Source organism: Taudactylus pleione, unplaced genomic scaffold (genome assembly GCF_031769625.1).
Source record: "Taudactylus pleione unplaced genomic scaffold, aTauple2 ptg000760l, whole genome shotgun sequence".
Classification (NCBI taxonomy): Eukaryota; Metazoa; Chordata; class Amphibia; order Anura; family Myobatrachidae; genus Taudactylus; species Taudactylus pleione.
This window is the reverse complement of record NW_028285162.1, coordinates 3101803-3121132: the sequence shown is the minus strand read 5'-3', so window position 1 is coordinate 3121132 and position 19330 is coordinate 3101803. Positions and strand designations below refer to the sequence as shown.

The window sequence follows — 19330 nt, the reverse complement described above, 5'->3', positions numbered from 1 at the left end:
GGCCTACTGTCAGGCTTCCGCTTGACAAGGCAGACCTCCACCTAGTAGGGGTCCCAGCGTGGGAGGCTGACTTTTGCTGTTTCAATCACCTGGATGGTGACCATGTAGGATGCCTGAGGGCGAGGTTTTCTCTCCTGGGGCTATGCCGTAGCCTTTCAGGAAAGGCCTCAGAACCTATATTTTCTTCAGGGTCCATAGTACTCAATAGGGACACCTTTGGGGTTTAGGTGATGGCAAGGACATCCGGACACCACGCAGATAAATATTTTCTCACAGGATGCACTGGGCCTCACCCTATACCCCGGGCCAGAGGCACCTCAATTTCGTTTGGTGCCTGGCCGGAGTCGGGCCACTGTAGTGCAGTGTGGGGCTGTGTAACAGCCCCATAAGATTTTTTTTTACGGTCATCTTTCCATAGTGGACAGTTCAGTGGGATGTCCGCGCTGCCGCTCTACACCCCTCTGGCGCTGAGACGCTGGTACTGATCCGGGGATTGTGGCGGAAGCCTGGGGTCTGTGCTAGCCAGACCCCGTGGGACTCCCAGGACTGCAGCCAGACTCACGTGGAGGCAGGTAAGTCAGAGCGGATCACCACTTGCGGTGATCCGCTTATTGCACTGCTTTCCTCCTGGCTTATGCCTATCCTTTTCCTGAGGAAATTATACTAAATGGAAATCACCTCCGGCGGTGGACTCTCATGTGACACGCTTAATAAAAAGTGCTACTCTACCTATGCCATCCATTTCTTCCTTACAGGATACCATGGATAGGAAGGTGGAGGTGTGTTTAAAGTCAATGTATTCTCTTTCAGGTGCAGTTTCCAGACCAGCTATGGCTATCTCCTGGGCGGCCAATGCTATGGAGTTCTGGGCAGACTCCCTAGAGGAGTCTTTTTTTTTTTTTTTTTTCCATCGGATGCTACCACAGATCAAGTGATTCTGCTGGGTAACCTCCGTGATTCGGCTACATATATCAATGAGGCTGCTTATCCTCCAGGATTTCGGCTGCTGCAGTGTCTGCTTGCCATTCCTTATGGCTGCTCTCTTGGAGAGCGGTCGCGGACTCTAAGAAGGGATTAGTGTTTGCCATATAATAAGATCTTGTTTGGTCCAGACCTGGACAAGATTGTGGATACGTTGGCAGCAGCTAAGTCTGCCTTCGGCATCTACTTCTTCAGGATCTCGGACCTCCTCCTTTCGGCCCCAGGGTAAGCCTAAGGGTCAGTCCTTTCTACTTCAGGGTCCACAGGGTGACCTTTGGGTATAGGTGATGCAGAGTCATCCGGACACCTTATGCAGTAAATTTTTTTTCCCAAGATGCACTTGGGTCTCCCTCCATACTCCGCCCTCGGGCCAGAGGCATCTGTTTCATTGGGTGCCCAGCTGGAGTCGGGTCACTGAACACGGGGGGGCTGTAAATAACCCCTGAAGATTTATTATTTTTTTTAAAGAAGACAGTTTGCTTCTGTAAGTGGACAGTCCAGGGGACGCCGTGCTGCTGCTCCATCACCCCGCTGGCGCAGAGACGCCGGTACTATTCTGGGGATCGCGGCGTGAGCAAGCCAGACCCCGGAGGACTCCCAGGACTGCAGCCGGATTTACAGGGACATCTGGTAAGCTGCGGTGGTCCGCATTTGCAGTCCTTTCCCCCCGGGTCTCTGGGGATGGACCAGGATGACCGTGGTGGAGCCAGGCCATAAACACCTTCGCTTCCACTGAAGACCTGCCTGGGGGGACACTGGGTGCAGTGCTTTGAAAACATTGTGCTTCCAGTGCCCAAGGGGTTAATCACCGGCCAGGGGAGGCTGCCTTCCCTGTTCACAGCCGGCTCCTCCCCTCTGCACAGCGCTTTCTACTGCAGTCTGTTTTCGCTGTAGCAGCTCTCCTCCCACAAGAACGCTTCTTCCTGGACCTCTGGTGACCATTTTCTCCTTGGCAAAGGCACACATCCCTGAGGAGTGCGGAGCTTGGGTCCCCCTACATACCTCTCCCCAGTGTATGGTCAGCGTATGCAGCACTATATCCTACCAGACGCTAAGTCTGTGTAGTTGATTGGTAGTGCCATTAAGTGCAGGTGTTATTTTTCTGCATTGTATGAGACTTTATGCTGTCTGAGTGAGTTTCTTGTTTTTTTTTTTTTTTTTCCCCTCACTGAGCCCTAATACAAGTGCTATCGGGGTGCAGCCTCAGTCTGTTAATCTGTGTGGTGGATCACCTACAGTATACTTGTAACTTCTCCACCATGTCTGGTAGTGAGAGTGATATGCCAAATTTGGCGCCCGGCTGTTCTGTAAAAAGTGTACAGTGGAATTGTCCTTGAGGGATTATGTTTGAGGTGCTATGCTACTCCAGGTCCCTCTACGTTCTCTGCCACTCTGCAGGAGCCCCTTGGACGTGCTTTGCACAAGCACTAACGGCCACTGTGGGACGCTTTAGCTGTACCTCCTGTGTTTTCCCCACTGTGGTTCACACAGCAGCAGCTTATGCCCTCAGAGCCTGCTTCAACCGGCTGCATCCTTGCAGGGGTTCTCCCCTCTGGGTTTATACGATTCCCAATGCGTTGCAGAATGTGGCTGAGGTGCGGAAGGAGAAGGTACCCCAAAGTTGACCGGCTAAAAGATTTTTGCCGTCTCAATCTACTCTGTATGATGACGACGATATGTCATCTGATGATGGGGTGCTCCCAGGTGAATCTGACTCGGATTCTACCTCACGTGTAGAGGACTAAGTAAAAAATGTATATTCCAGGTTTGATACAAGCTGTCCGTGCAGCCTTGGTCATAGAGGACATAAAGGTGACCGCTGCTGTATTTCCTTTGTCTGACCAGCTGGTGGACCACCTGGCGGTGTCATGGGAAACACCTGGAAAGCGTTACCAGACACAGAAGCGTCTGTCCTATGCTTACCCTTTTACTGAGGATTATTTTACTAAATGGTAAAACTTCACCGGTGGTGGATTCCACGGTTTGTTAAAAGCGCAACCCTCCCTATGCCTTCCATGTCGTTTCGTCCCTGAAGGATACTACGTATAGGAAGGTGGAGGTTTGCCTGAAATCAATTTATTCCCTTTCAGATGCCGCATGCAGACTGGCCATGGCTATCTGCTGGGTGGCTCGGGCTATGGAATGTTGGGCAAACACCCTGGAAAAGTCCTTGTCTTCGGATGCTACCAGGGAGCAGTTGAATCTTGTGGGCAACCTCAGAGATTCAGCTACCTATATTAACGAGGCTGCCTTGGCTGTCAGCTTATTGAATGCCAGGATTTACATTGCGGCTTGCCGCTTTCTGTGGCTTTGCTCTTGGAGGGCAGATGCAGACTCCAGGAAGGGCTAAGAGTGTTTTACCTTCTAATGATTGTTTTGTTTGGCCCTGATCTGGATAAAATTATGGCAACGGCTAAGTCTGCGTTTCTCGGACTTCGTCCTTTTGTACCTATCGGGCCCCAGGTAAGGTTAGAACTCTGTCCTTTTCCTAAGCCATCAAGTACCAAGCCTAAGAAACCAGCTTGGAGTGCAAGACATCCGACTGCCCAGCCTGACAAGCCCTCAGCCTGACGGGACAGGCCTTCCCCTGGGGGACACCAGGGTGGGAGGCCGACTTCTTCAGTTCGCCCAATGCTGGTGTCAGACTACCACAGACACCTGGGTGAGAGAAGTGGTCTCTCAGGGGTACACCCTCCTTCCGCAGACTGCCTCCCCATCAGTTCTTCTGCACAGGCCTCCTGTCAAACAAGGTCAAGGCCTTGGCTATTCAAGATGCTGTACAGTCCTTTCTTCAGGCAGGGGTCATTGTAGCTGTCCCATTATCCCAGAGGGGAACGGGTTATTCCAGCCAGTTTCTGGTTCAAAAACTGAACTGATCCCAACAACCTATCCTCAATCTCAAGTCCCTGAACAAATTCCTCAAGGTACCTCTGTTCAGGATGGAAACCCTACGCTCAATCATACAGGCTATGGCACCTGGGGATTTTATGGTGTCACTGGATATTCAGGCTGCATACCTACATATTCCGATTTCTTCGGCTCACCAGCGTTTTCTCAGGTTTGCTGTGTCACAACAACATTTCCAGTTTCGGGCTTTGCCGTTTGGCCTCTCTACTGCACCTTGGGTGTTTTACAAAAATTATGACGGTAATGGCAGCCCATCTGTTACCATACCTGGACGACCTCTTACTGTTAGCAGGGTCTCCAGTGGTAGTTCACCACCTACAGCTGACAATATCTGTGCTACAGATGCACGCGTGGTTGGTCAATTGGAAGAAGTCCTCCCTGTTCTCATCTCAAAGGATGCTCCATCTGGGAGCTCTGTTGGATTCACAACAGCAGAGGATTTTTGACCGCAGAAAAGACCTCCACTTTGCAGACGCGAGTGCGCAGATGCCTCCACAGTGTGTCCATACACTCAGCAATGCAGTTACTGTGATCCATGTTATCTACATTCGACATGGTGGAATTTCATTCTCTGCCTCTGCAGAGATTGATCCTCTCCAGGTGGGACGGATTTCCCCATCGGCTAAGAGCACAAACGATGGTGCTCTCTGGAGGTGCATCTAAAGCTGACTTGGTGGCTGCAGACGGTCCACCTAACCAGAGGGCGCCCCTTTTGGATTCCGGACTGGGTCCTTCAAACTACAGTCTCTGGGGTTGGGGCTCACACTCCTTTCAGGGACGGTGGACAGCAGAGGAGTCTGCTCTTCCAATCAACATATTGGAACTTCGGGCAGTCTTCAGGGCTCTGCAACAAGCCAGACTCATACTTCACTGAAAGCCTGTGCAAGTTTGGTCAGACAACGCTACAACGTTGCTTACATAAACCATCAAGGAGGGACCTGAAGTCAGGCGGCAATGACAGCGGTGTCGCGCATCCTGACATGGGCGGAAAGCCACCTACCAGCCATATCGGCAATGTTCATTCCAGGAGTTCTCAGTTGGGAAGCAGGCTTCCTCAGCCATCACAACATGCATCCCGGAGAATGGTCTCTTCACCTCGAAGTGTTTCAGCTCCTAGTGGACAGGTGGGGCCTTCCGTATGTGGATCTCATGGTCTCTCGACGAAGTCACAAACTGCCACTGTACTGGTCCAGGACAAGAGACGCCAAGGCTCTCTTGGTAGACTCTCTCAGTCAAGTGGACCTTCCAGTTTGCGTACCTGTTCCCTCCAATCTCCCTTCTTCCTCGAGTACTTTGGAAGTTCAAACAAGGAGGCACTGTCCTCTTGGTGACTCCAGTGTGGCCCAGACGTCACTGGTACTCAGATCTTCAGAGTCTCTCCATCGACACTCTGTTGCTTTTGCCTCAACGTTCGGACCTGTTGTCTTGGAGTCCTTGCCTTTACCCGGACCTGGGTTGTCTGTCTTTGACTGCATGGCTCTTGAGACATCCCTCCTAAGGTCCAAGGGTTTTCTCGGCTCTGTGGTTAACACCATGCTCAGAGCACGAAAACCTGCCTCTGCCAGGATTTACCACAGGGTGTGGCATACCTACTTTGAATGGTGTCGTCCCAGAGGTTATGACCCCCAAGTGTTTAGGATATCCAGAGTTTTGGCTTTCGTGCAGTTGGGTTTGGACCTTGGTCTCTGCCTTGCTTCCCTGAAGGTGCATGTCTCTGCCCTTTTCAGTGTGGTTCCAGCGAAGGACCACTCCTCTTCCTTATATCCGCGCTTTCCTACAAGGGGTTCTTCGCATTCAGGATCCCTTTGTCCCTCCTGTGGCTCCTTGGGATTTGGCTGTTGTTCGGGCCCTCCATTTGCACCCCTGGACTCTGATCTCAAATGGCTTACTGCTAAGACAGGTTTTTCTTCTGGCTATTGCATCTGCCAGAAGTCAGATTTGGGGGCTCTTGTCGTTCCCCCATTTTTGGTTTTTCACCATGACAGGACGGTGCTTCGGGCTCACCCTGGTTTCCTTCCTAAGGTGGTCTCTAGTTTCCACATTAATGAGGAAATTGTTGTGCGGGCCTTTTATTCCCCAGACCTCTCGGCAGATGAGGCCTCATTGGATGTGGTACTTGCCCTCCAGGATTTATGTGGACCTTCGGAAGTCAGACTCCTTGTTTGTGCACTCTGGTTTCCACAAGAAGGGTTGGCCACCCAATAAACAAACTTTTGGCTCGATTGCTTCGCATGGCCATCTCTGAGGCTTACACTCATGAGGGCCTTCCAGTGCCGCCCTATGTTCATTGTACTGTCTGTGGGTCATTTGTGGACAGCTCGTCGTGGCACCTTGGCTGTTCTGCTTTGAAGGCAGCCATGTGGTCTTCTGTCCAGACTTTTTTGAGGTATTATGCTTTTGATACCTCAGGATGCTTCGTTCGGGCGGCAGATTCTCTCCTCTGCACAGTAGCGTCCCCACCCGTGGAGGTACTGCTTTGGGACATCCCCAATGTCACCCTGTGGACCCCTATGGACCCTGAAGTAGAAAATGAGAGCTTTGGTTAGAACTTACCTTCTGTTTATCTTTCTATGAAGTCTCCTGTGTGAGAATGTGATTCTTGAGTGTTCCAGGCTTTCTTCTTCCTTCCCTCCCTCTGGCCGGCCTTTGGCTTGCTACGAAACTGAGGTGCCTCTGGCCCAGGGGCGGGGTATGGAGGGAGACCCAAGGGCATCCTGGGAGAAAAATTTACTACGTAAGGTGCCCTGATGACTCTGCATCACCTATACCCAAGGTCACCCTGTGGACCCTATGGACTTCATAGAAAGAAAGAGAAATAACAAAGGTAAGTTCTTACCATATCTCTCAGCAACATCATTTCCAGTTTCGGGCGCTGCCGTTTGGTCTCTCCACAGCTCCTCGAGTGTTTACCAAGGTTATGGCTGTTATGGCAGCCCATCTACGGCATCAGGGGGTTCGACTGTTGTCTTACCTGGATGACCTCTTATTGTTGGCAGGGTCTCCAGAAGTACTTCAACACCACCTATAGCTGACAGTGTCTGTGCTTCAGGCTCACGGATGGTTAATCAATTGAACAAAGTCCTCCCTGATTCCATCTCAGGGGATTCTCCATCTGGGTGCTCTGTTGGATTCCCAATAGCAGAGAATCTTTCTGACCGCAGAAAAGATCTCCATTTTGCAGATGCGAGTACGCAGATGCCTCCACAGTCGCCAAGTGTCAATCCACTCAGCAATGCAAGTACTAGGGTCCATGGTATCGACGTTCGACATGGTGGAATATGCCCAGTTTCATTCTAGGTCTCTGCAGAAATTGATCCTCTCCAGGTGGAACGGATTACCCCATCGGATAAAGGCACAATCGATGGTGCTCTCTCCAGAGGTGCGTCTCTCCCTTGCCTGGTGGCTGCAGACGGTCACCTCACCAAGGGGCGCCCCTTTGGGATTCCAGATTGGGTCCTCCGGACGCCTGTCTCCAGGTTTGGGGCGCAGTGACAGGGCCACTCTCATTTCAGGTGCGGTGGACAGCAGGGGGTCTGCTCTACCAATCAACATATTGGAGCTTCGGGCGGTCTTCAGAGCCCTTCAGTAAGCCAAATAGAAAACTTGTGCCAGTCCTATGGTCCTCCGCCCAATACTTTCTTCCGCTTCTATTCATTGACACCTTCACTACTGTGGATGCGGTTTTTGGCTGAAGGGGTCATCAGCGCAGCTCTGGCGCGTCCCCTCCCATAATGGGATACCTTTGGGACGTCCCATGGTCTTTACCTGTGTCTCCTATGGAATGTGAAGAAGAAAAAAAGGACTTATGTCTTACCTAGTTGTCCTTTTCTTCGAACTTCATAGGGGACATAGGCTGCCCACCCTGACTCATCAGGCTGGCAGGGTTTTTATTCTGTTTCCAGTCCTTTCGCATTTCTGGGTGTTTGGACCAGTATGTGTAGGTCTGTATTCCTTCTCCTCTTCCTCACTCCTGCCTTGGGCTTTGCTAACTTAACTGGCCTGCCTGAGGCTGGGGACATGGTATAGCGGGGAGGAGCCAGGGCTGCTGGGAGAAGAAGCTTAACTAGTTGGTGCCTGGACTTTTCCTGCTCCACCTATCCCCCATGGTCTCTGCCTGTGTCCCCCCATGGAGTTTGAAGCAAAGGACTTAACCAGGTAAGACACAAGTCCTCTTATTGCAATGCTTGTGGCTAAACTGTCATAACCTTGTTGGATTTCACAGGGCTGCATAGAACATTTAGGGGCCTATGTTTCAAGGTGAGTGGGTTTTTTTTTTTTTTTTTTTTTTTTATAGAATTCTGCAGTTTCTGCATAATTTTATGAATTGTTGCTATGTACTAATAGCATAATGCAGGAGATTTCACATAAATCTCTGGCAGAGTGCTAATTGGCACTGCAGATCTGTCCCCATTACTATCAATGGGGATTACTATCTCTTCCTTATGTACCATACACCCGGTAGTTTACACCATCTTCAGATGTTGTAAACTGCTTTAAGCCTATGGAGGCTTAAGAGCAAGAGAGCTTTCGGTCTCTCTTCCGCAGCCTCCTGTTGGCGGCGGAAGCTGACATTATGCGCATGCACAGCGTCAACTTCCAAAGGAAAAGCCTTTCATAAACTAGTTTCCCCTTTGTACATAGCGGGAATATTTTCATTACAAATAAAGTGAAAATATCACCCGTGATATAGATTCTTAATAATCGCATCAGTTCCGTGGTTATTAGTCCCTTAGTCACCTGGTACTGAGTGCATGTGTTGTAGGTTCCTGGCTGACCAGTTTGGAAAAAAAAATATATATAATATATAGATAGATATATATAGATATATTTCTCTTGATGCAGACATTTATTCATCAAAAACTCTTGATCAGTTGAAATTGCCATGCCTACATCTGTGGCCAATTTTTGGGGGCATCACGGTCTGTATTCAGTTGTGGTGTATACATACTGTCAGATTTTGTGTCAGATCTGTTCGATAACCATTTTAAAAATTGTTCATACATGAAAGAAAATCTGACATGTCAGCTTGCAATGATGAACGATGCGCGTTCCTGCATATCAGATAACGATATCTGGCGTGTTTGCAGTCAGATATGGACGATTCCATTAATTTTCATTGTTCAACTGACAGATCTGACCGTGTATGCACCATTAGAATGCATGTGGGATTTCAGCAATGGTATGGCAAACTTACAAATGTGTACTTTGATTTATAATTCTGTACTCACTAAACTGCATATTGTGTGTTTTTTTTTTGTTTTGTTTTGTTTTTTTTTCCCAATCTCTATCCCAGCGTTTTGCTGCAGTTATAATGAGAATAAGAGAGCCACGTACAACAGCACTTATATTTAGTTCGGGCAAAATGGTTTGCACAGGAGCTAAAAGGTAAGTGTTGGTCTATTTTATTTGACTAGCTTTGTTTATATAATACAACAATTGTTGAGTTATGAAAATGTAATAAGCATTTAATGTGCATACACATTGGGCGATATTACTGAGCGATTACGACATTGTAATCGTGCACTCCTATGTGGGAAATGACCAGCGATGCACGCTCCCGCTGGTCGTTTCCGACATTGGCCTACATATTCAGGCGATAGACAATCTGCCAATAACGACAGATTGGCATATTCAGGAATGATGGACTGTCTGCACTTAACGACTGATCGTTCAGTACAGACACTACAGGTGATCAGGAACGACTGTACGATTACGATGTCTTAATCGTGCAGTATTTCCTGATCGCCCAGTGTGTACGCACCTTTACACTTTTCTAAGAGGCAAAAGCCCCAGACATGGCCCACTGGTGAAGGTTCTGACACATACCACCTACCTATTGTGGCAGACCAAGTACATCTTCATGGCAATTGTATTCCCTGATGGCAAAGGGTGCAAGGTGTTGACTTGTCCTCCAAATTCCCCAGATCTCAAGCTGATCGCTAATCTGTGGGATGTACCGGAAAAACAAACGAGTCATGGAGGTTGCCCTTTGCAACTTACAGGACTTCTGCTAACGTCTAGGTGCCAAACAGCACAGGACACCTTCAGATGTCTTTTGGAGTCCACGGGGGGGAACCTAGCGTTTCCCGCTAGGGTGTTTTAGCGGGGTGCGGCGCCCTGCCCTTCTTCAAAAACCACCTTGCCCTCCAGATGGAGGGCAAAAAGCGCCCTGCCCTCACAGCCTGCGGGTGCCGTCTTCACCCACGAGTCGCAGTGTCCTGTGGGTGAAAAAATGTGCGGTGACCCGGGCACCGCTAGAGAATAGACGCCGGGCGCATGCGCCCGGCATCTATTCTCCCTGTCTGCAGCGCTTGGAGGCTGCCCGGTGCGTCCGTAAGTGCCGGGCACGCCCCCAAGAGTGACTAAAAGGGGACGCGTCTTATAGACACACCCCCTTTTCAATGGCCACGCCATCGGAGCTAGAGTGAACACTAGGAACCTACACAATATTAGGCAGGTGGTTTTAATGTTCTGCTGGGTGTATTTCTTTTTGCTCAAACTTGCCATACAAATGTCCTGCAAACCTATAAAAACACAATTAAAATTACACTAATTTGTTACTGGTCTGTTGCTTATGAATGTAAATATTTAGAGACTGCTAAACGTTTCATTTATTGAAGCTCATATGAAGGTACTTTCAATAGCAGACAATCAAACCATGAGGATAATAGAATTCAGCTAAGTGTTTATGCTCACCATACAATGTTGGAAAAATTCACGACAGACCATTTATCTGGTATTGCTATACACTGTTATGCTAGGTACACACTCTGTGCAATAGGACCGACCAGCCAAGAATTGTCAAAGTGTACGCAGCACACAGAGCTGACTGCCCTCCATAACCTGACAGATCGGGACTACATGAGAAGTGCTGCAGGACATTTGTCAGTCCCGAGGAGCCGATGTTATGCAGCAAATGCAGTTTGTAGAAGCATCGTCTGACAGCATGTAAAAATTGCCTCAATGATTATGTAAAGTAGTGATATGTTTCACTCTCCACTGTTTTGGCTCAGTGCCACTTGCTGACTGCATAATTTGCAGGAGCAGCACTTTCAAGTATACTCGGCAGATTATATAAAGAGAGGTTGCAAAACAGGCTCCATGGCACCGGTACCAGCATATACCTGAGAAGGTAGGCGGCTGATGACAGTATGTGTCCGCAGGACAGGCTCCGTAGTGTCTGCCGCCTACCATTTCAGGTACACACGGGTGACTGAGGAAGGGCTCCTTAGCAGCGGTGACCAGCATGCACTGGAGGAGATATGCAGGTGTACAAACAAAATCACAGATCCCCACAATGCGGTTAAATAGTGTCCTCAATTAATTAGCAGCAGTCGTGCATGTATTGTTCAAACCAATAAAAGATAAATCCTTTCAAATAACAATTCTTTAGTATGTCTAAACCAAACTCTTCTTGATCATTCATATAGAACATATAAGATCATTACAATGAATACATAACCTATAAAGAAAAAATAGATAGGATTGATTCACATATCATACAAAAATAATCAGAGACTGAAGTGCTAATATTGGTCGTAAGTTAAATGTTGATGAGCCTGTAATCTTCTATTTAGTCTTTCTATTATCCAGTATTTAGTGATTCTCAGGGATTGTAATTATGGGGCTGATTCTGAATTGGGATCAATGCAAAAAAAACCTAACTTTGCATATTGGCTAAATTATATTGCACTGCAGGTGGGGCAGATATACAATGTGCAGATGTTTAGGTTTGGAAGGGGTGAGTCCAAACTCAAATCTAAATTTCAGTGTAAAAATAAAGCTTTTGTGGTCAACATGAAAATGCAGCCAGTATTTCCCCTCATGCAAAAATATAAAAAGGTATGTGCACCCCTTGCATTGCATCACACCTTTTGTAATGCAACAAGTGCAAGGTTACTACTTTTCTCCTTCATCCACTAGGGGACACTGAAGTTACACTGGGGTATAGATGGGTGGTGAGTGAAGCCTGGCACTGTAATACCCCTTTTACACCAGAGCAAAAACCTGGGTTTTTGCTGGGTCTACCTGGTCGCAGCTCGGTGTAAAAGGGTCCCTGAAAAATAACCTATGCCAAGTGACCCGGCAATCCAACCCAGGTAGCTACCAGTATGGACCTGGGTAATGGTGCAGTGTGAACAGTGCAACCCGCGTTATCCGACCTGGGTCATGCCTAAAATTAGCTGATTGGTGGTTGTGGGGCAGTCACCTCCCACTTTTTATGACCTCCAAGTTTAGCAGGGTAGACCCAGGTTCAGTGTTGTATAAACAGTGTTTGACCTGGGTTGGAACCATGTGTGAAAACTCAGGTCGGACCCGGGTTTTTGGTGAAAAAGAGGTATTAATATTGTCAAGAATAGAAGTTGGGTCCTCTCCCTCCTATGATTAATTTTTTTTTTTTAAATTTGCTTTGAATTTCAAGCTAGCCTTGAACAGGCAGGCTGTAAGCTTGGTGGGTCTGCTATACAGTTGCTGGTCTCCCAGCCCAGCAGCGCCTCAGAAGCAGCGGCGTGGGAAGCTTAACACAGCTCCCTGGAGTGGGTGGCACTTTTATATTTAAGAAACCTCTCACAAAGCGGTGGCAGTCGGCAGCTTATAGCACTGCACTGGCACGGGCACTATTCAGCAATTGCAGGGGCACAGTGAAATTGGCAAGGGCAGGGCTTAGTGGCAGCATTGCAACGCCTGCGTTTCCTGCTGGTATGGTTGTGCTGTGGCTTTACGCTGAGGCACTAGAGCACCCGATGGATCTGGCTGCCCCTGAAGCCCAGGAAGAGGCTACCTGTCGAGGCAGACACACTCCCACACGCATGGCACCCTCAATTTGTCATGTACTCTGCTGAGCACCGGCAAGCAGCCAAGACGTCAACATTTTGGGCAGTGGCAGTGAGTAATGCTGGGCTATGATGTCAATGCCCAGTGTCACTCTTCCAATCTGCATGAGATGCAGAAATAAACTGTAAAATAACTTGTACATTACTCCAGATGTAATGCACACTGAACTTCTGCCAAGATATAATATATTATGTGTGCTTTGTTGGCAGGTGTTTGTCTTTAACAATACTTGTGCCTGTTCAATCCCTCCAGCAGGGAATTTGACAAAACATCTTGGAGTCACTGTATATGATATAAAGTTGTTGTGCTGTAAAAGTAGCTCATACATGTGCTCATATACCGTTGTGCAGTATGAGCCAACCTCCTACTGTATATAAGTACCCCTACTATAGTGATTACTACATATGCCTTTGCTACAGAATACTGAAGTGACGCGCAGGCTGTAGTTACAGCTGCTACCACAGAATGCTCTGAAGTCTGCAAAAACAACTTGGTGTATCCCTTGACTAGGGCCACTCCACCCTGAAAACTCAATCTTATTTGATCCCAGAAACTAAGCAGGGTCAGGCCTCGTTAGACAACGCCTAGGAATACTAGGGATGGTAGGCTTACAGTTGTCACGGTTGCTCCGTTATTGGGCATTGTTTGTGTTGGGGTTTTCCCTCTCTGCTCTACACTAAGGAGTAAAGTTACTGAAGTGAGTGTTCTTAGAAGGGGAGATGTTGCCCATAGCAACCAATCAGATTCTACTTCACATTTAAATAGCACCTTCTCGAAGATGATGGCTAGAATCTGATAGCTATTGTCAACATCATCACTTCTAAAAACTCTCACTTTTAGTAAATTTTTACTTGGACCTTTTAACGCTTGTCCTGTGCCAACGGTACAAAAAAAAGACATGTCTGGATGAGAGGTGAGGAGTTTGTACAATGTTTATTACGGTAATTGCTCTATCTGCTTTTAAAGGGTTATAGGCACTGACCTATTATCTGACCTTGGACGTATAGGCCTTTTCCAGGGTACGTTGTGTCCATCTTTCGGCTCAGCTTCTCCCTCCCTATTATGAGCAATAGGTATTGTAACATACACACACTGCTCATACATATAGGCATTCTCATATAATCTCAGGGGAAAATCCTTTTTAGGCCTAATTACTAGACTTATGGTTGGTCTGTCATTCTATATCCCTCCTTCAGATGATACGCTATGAATATGGTGTTTTTAATCACTAGCCCTCCTTTGGGTGGGCTCACTATATCTAAGCTACATTACATGTCTTTCCAAAGGGGGATGTAATAAGTGCTTGAACATACAACGTATTAGTATAACTATGCTTCTCGAGAGTGATAAACTGTATTACGTTGCACTGTAATGATTGGCCTCTCTATCTCTCTTGGCAAATAAATAGATTGGTCAGTCTAGACCACCTTGTTGTCTATGTACATCACCAATGGATCACTCTCAGGTTACTGGGCTGTATAGTCTGTACCACCCGCACATTTCCATCACATTTGAAAATCTTATGTTTCGTGTGCACTGCTTAGTTTTTTATTAACTGCTTTCTTTTGGCTGTCCTGCTTTCGTTTTCCCTCCAGGCGGAAGTGGATGCTGAAAGTAAATATCGAATTGGCTGCGCAGGCTAGTTATAATTAATTAATCAACATATGTATATGAAAACCATTTATTGACAAGTTATACAAATGAAATAAAAATGTAATGTCACAAATAGTTATTAAGAACTTTCATATTAGAAATTGGAATAAATGTCCCATAAAAACACAAATAAGATGTCTTTAAATTTATGAGGTAAATATTTACCAAGTCCCGGTAATGTCACCTTAGAAAGCTGATGCTGCTGAATATTGCTCCAAGAAAATGTCCAGATAGTTAAGATGGTAATATCCACAAGAGCCATAGATTGTGCAGTGAGACAGGTGTCCCTCCTGTATGTTCTAATGAGGTGGCGTCCCACCTATCTGCGGTCTGCCCAGTTCTCTATGCTGTGATCAGGATGTAACAGCTGGTGTATTCCGGGTATATGAGCAATGGAATGTGGACTCGGCTGCTGCAATAAATGGAGGATTGAATCCGGAACTCTAATGAATAGTAGTTTGCACTGCCGTGTGCGCTGTCGAGCTCAATGTAAAAAGCAGTGTGATGGAGGTCCACAACTGCTGCGGCACACGAAGGGTCCGGCTTTGAGCTCCGTGAAGAGAGAGGTATAAGCTAATATGTCAAGGTCTCATATGGTAGCTTAAATTCGGTAGAGCAGCAATAGGCATCCAACTCAACGCATTTCTGTGCTCATAAGCATCTTCGTCTGGAAGTGGATGGTGGTCCTTGCTCGCTTAGGGTGCAGGTGGCTACCTTTATCAATCTGTTTTGCTACCTGTCTACAACCTTTCTGCAGAGAGTTCTTGGAGTCATGTCGTCTTTGGGGCCCCCTCATGCCCCATCAGAACTCAACCTGGTGGTTAAGATCTAAACCATCAGACTCATCCATTCCCTCCTCTCAGCTTTTAAGCCTCTAGACTAGGTGGACCACAAGTGTGGTCCTGGACGACCGTTCAGTGGTTGGCCCTTGCCTTCCCTTGGCAGGGTCAGAACTTGGGGCTCTGTCCAATCACTTCCCTACTTAATTTGTCATGGCGATCAGGATGTTCTTTGCACGAGCTGGCCTCTTTTGCAAATGGTAGTCTCAGCCTTCCTTGCTCATTATCCTTGTGGTTCTTGTGTTGTCGGCTGCAGATTCCTCTTTGCCATCTCCGGAGGTGGTTTAGGTTTTCTAAAATCTTGTTCTCGTATTGCTTTCAGGCTCCAAAAGATTCCTTGTTGGTGCTCTGATACCTCAGGTCTGCTTCTAAGCAGACTTTTCCTGCTGGCTCCATCTATTTATTGTCAGCCTTATGTTGCCTACAGTTAGTTTCTCCATGGCTTCATCTCTGCCTTTGCTTCGGTGGGATCCTCGGGGGGGGGGGGGGCTGTCAAGAGAGGAGCTTTCTTTTCTCAACATGCCATGTGACTGTTGGGCACATAATTCGTAATTTTGTTTTGTTCTCCAGCGGCCCCTGTTTAAGGTTGGCCGCAGGGTTCTGCAAGTTTCTCAGTGCCTTCCTGCTTGGGAGATCAGCTTTGGGATGTCCCTAGTGTAACTCCAGTGTTCCCTAGTGGATAAAGGAGAAAACAGGATTTTTGGTACAACCCCCAATAAAACCCTTTCTCCGATTCCAGAGGACACAGGTTGCCCTCCCAGTGCTGTTCCTTGCTGCTTTTGTTCTCTGGGGCATTGCAGGTGTATCTTGGTTGTCTGCAGCGTGTCTATTGTGGTTGTAGTTGTTCTGTTTCGGTCTTTGGCCCTTTTTCGTAGTTGGTTGGAGGAACCATTAATCTGAACCTGAGGAGCGAACTTCTGTTCTTAAGACTATTTCAAGTGCCAGGCTCCACTCATCACCCATCTTTACCCCAGTGTAACTATAGTGTCCCCTATGGAATCTGAGAAAGGGATTTATTGGTAAGAATCACAATCTTGTTTTCCTCTTTTATCCATCTGGGGGATGCCATTACTTCTGGGTTATGCATAGTGAGTCGTGGCACTAACTAAGACTGGCTCCCACCCCCTATATAACTCTTCCACTAGAACCTGTGGTTTTGTTTGTGTTTTTTTTTTTTTGTGCCTTGGAGTACGGTACTAGCTAGGTCCTAGCTTTTTAATTGGGTTTAATTTTCTTTATTTTCCTGTTTTTTGGTTTGGGTGCTTAGTTCCTGGCGACAAGCACTAGCAGAGTGGGAGTTAGATAGAATAGAGGTTTGTGTGAACCTTGTATCCCACTCTAAAGACTGCCCCTGGGAGAGTCACCAGACTACAGTCCCTGGGTCTCTCTCCATACCAGATGCACATCTGAAGGGGGCCGCTGGAAAAGGGTGAGCTTTTATATGTAAAATACCTTGTTGCTGTATTTTCTACTTCCCAGCAGGCCGCTTTTAAGCCGAGCGGCCGGGCATGTTATTACTCACGTGGCAGCAGCTGTAGGTGCCAGTGCATGTACCTCCACCTCCCCGGGCTTCTGCAGCACCCACCGCTTTCAACCATCGCTAGATGCCCCGACTGTTCTTCCCGGGTGACCGCCGTCTGAGATTAGAGTGGAACATGTTGCCGGCTTCTGTGGGAGAGGGAGGCTTGTTGGACATGCAAGCACGCAGTCTGTGACATTACTATGAGCCGCTGTAACATCAGAGCTCTGTGGTTCTCTGGATGGAAACGCGGGCAGCTAGGTAATGCCTAGGATGACGACGTGTCCTGAATGAAGCAGGACACAGATGGCCTGCCCAGCCACACCTTCCTCCGGGTATTTGAGTGACAGCAGGCTCACGGGGCTTCAGAGCCATGCCCAAACATTATTTGGCCATTGTTGAGCACTGCTGGAGTTCTGCTTGGCTGAGACTCGCTGCAAATTACAGTGGAGATGGCTTTCTTATCAGATGAGCTTACTTTTGGGTATTAACCTGGTGATATGTTAGTCTTAAAACATGCGTATGTATAAGCACTTTTTACTGCACAGTTTCTCAGGAATCTAGGCAGTAACATATATGGTTGTACTAAAAATTCTTTGTTTTGGTGTTTTTGCAAGTGAATGTGGACTTCAAGGAGTCTGTGGGGTTTTTTTTGGCATTTACACAGGTGATAGTCTTATTATAGCCTCTTCACTTTTGCTGTCATTTCAAAAGCAGTGGCTGTGCTATAAAAAAAAAAAAAAACACCCTCCTTTTTTGTATTTTTTCGATTCAAACAGTGCTGCACTTTTTCGAGAGGAATTTTAGATCTGTATTGTTTAGACTTTCTCTCTTTAGTCTGGAGAAGACAGACAAGTGTTCCGAAAACAAAAAACAGGGATCAGTCGCTTTTTATTGTTGTACTAAATGTGATAAATTGTCAAAAGGTACGGACCCAGGATTGCTCTGTGCTGGTTGTTCACGGGGTTCATTACCGGGATGTTCGGCTGAACAGTCGGTGATGCCTGATTTGGGCCAGAGACCTTGCCCAGGCCATAGGTGAATTATGTCATACTCTGGCAAATTGTTTCCCTGTGCTCATGCTCCTACTTTGTCTGATTCCCTCGGAAGAGCCCAGATGGTCCCAGGATATGGGGCGGTGTCTTGCTCAGATGGCAACATCCCTAAATTAAAATGGTAACATCAGCAGGGGCCACAGCCGCTAAGATGTTCAGGCCATTCCTCAGTCGATTTTCCTGGAGAAGAGGCTTCAGCTACCTGCTCCCAGGAAGTAGGGGATTTGGATTATGACTGGGAAGACGCCTCAAACTATATTCACTTTATCAATAGTGTCTCTGTGCCGGTTCTGGCCAGCGTCTGGGTGATAAAGGCTATAAATTCCTGGATGAACCAGATGATTGCTAGGTTTCAATCAGGGGATTTGTCTGAAGCTAGTTCTTTAGCTTAGCAGATTTCGTAAGTTCTGACCTATATAGGTGATCTTTTTTTATAGATGCTATTCATGTACAGTCTCCTATTTCTGCTTTGGGCTTTTCCACCAAACGTTCTCTATGGCTTAAAACATAGAAGGCAGACATATAGGGGCATATTCAATTCCAGGCAAAGTCCCGTACTTTTCACATGCCAGACTTTTCGCTTACATCGCTGGTTTTCAATGCGAAAAAGTATTGCGCGTGTGCCCGCTTTTCTCCATATTCAATTAGAAAACGGGACCCGGGGAAACTCTACCATGCGTAAAGCACTATCAGATTTGGGGAAATCAGCCTGACACCCCCCATATGATGCACTGAGATTGGGGATCACTCTAGATACCCCCGAATAGCCCTGCTGAAGGTATTTGGGTTGCTTAAATGCTCTCAATAGCTGCTATTTCGCGTCTTTGCTGAATGCTATTCTTCACCACTTGTGCAGTTTTTTTTTTGGCTCAAAATAAGTAGTCGCAGCAAATTTGGGGTTCCTGAAAATGCATCAGATCATATTTTAAGTTGCTAAAGTGTAGTTTCAAATGTAAAAAATGCACCTGCAAACTTAAAAATACCTGGGGCATACTTGGGGACCCCTCTGGAGTCTATTTTGCTAGTTTTTTAGTTTGCCCCCCCAACTTTGTGCTTTTTTTGCCCCCAAAATGAAAGTACTTTTTGGGGTGAACTAAAAAAAAATTTCAACCCTTTTTTTTTTTTTTGTATACGCAGTTTAACTTTTGGGGTACTGTTTCCTGGGTGCATGGGGGTTTCTGCAGCTTTGCACCCCAAAACCCCAATTCTGCACTTTTTTTCCGACACCAAAAAGTCTCTGGAATTGAATACGGAGGAAACTTTTTGCATGCCGAAATGACGTCGCTCGCGATACTTTTCCGCAGAAATTGACTTTCGCGCCTAATTGTATACGGCCCATAGACTCCAAGAATGCTTTAGAGGTATTGCCTTTTGAAGGAGGTTTTCTGTTTTAGGTCCAGAATTAACTAAAATTATTTCTCAGGTCACTGCAGGAAAAGTCCTTACTTTCCCGTAACAACACCAAAACCAAAATCCCCCTAGGTTTCATTCCTTTCGGACTCTGAAGCTTTCAGGCCTTCCGGGGTATACCTAGGAGTCCT

General features: G+C 47.0%; 1 protein-coding gene across 2 annotated transcripts in view; it reads left to right on the top strand.

Moving 5' to 3' along the window:
- TBP (TATA-box binding protein) overlaps nucleotides 1-19330 on the top strand; it is a 93234-nt gene that overhangs the window by 31499 nt on the left and 42405 nt on the right. For both annotated transcript variants that reach the window (XM_088457401.1, XM_088457400.1), the window contains exon 5: nucleotides 9182-9273. In XM_088457401.1, coding sequence (XP_088313527.1) covers nucleotides 9182-9273 — 92 coding nt within the window. The remainder of the gene's footprint in view (nucleotides 1-9181; nucleotides 9274-19330) is intronic.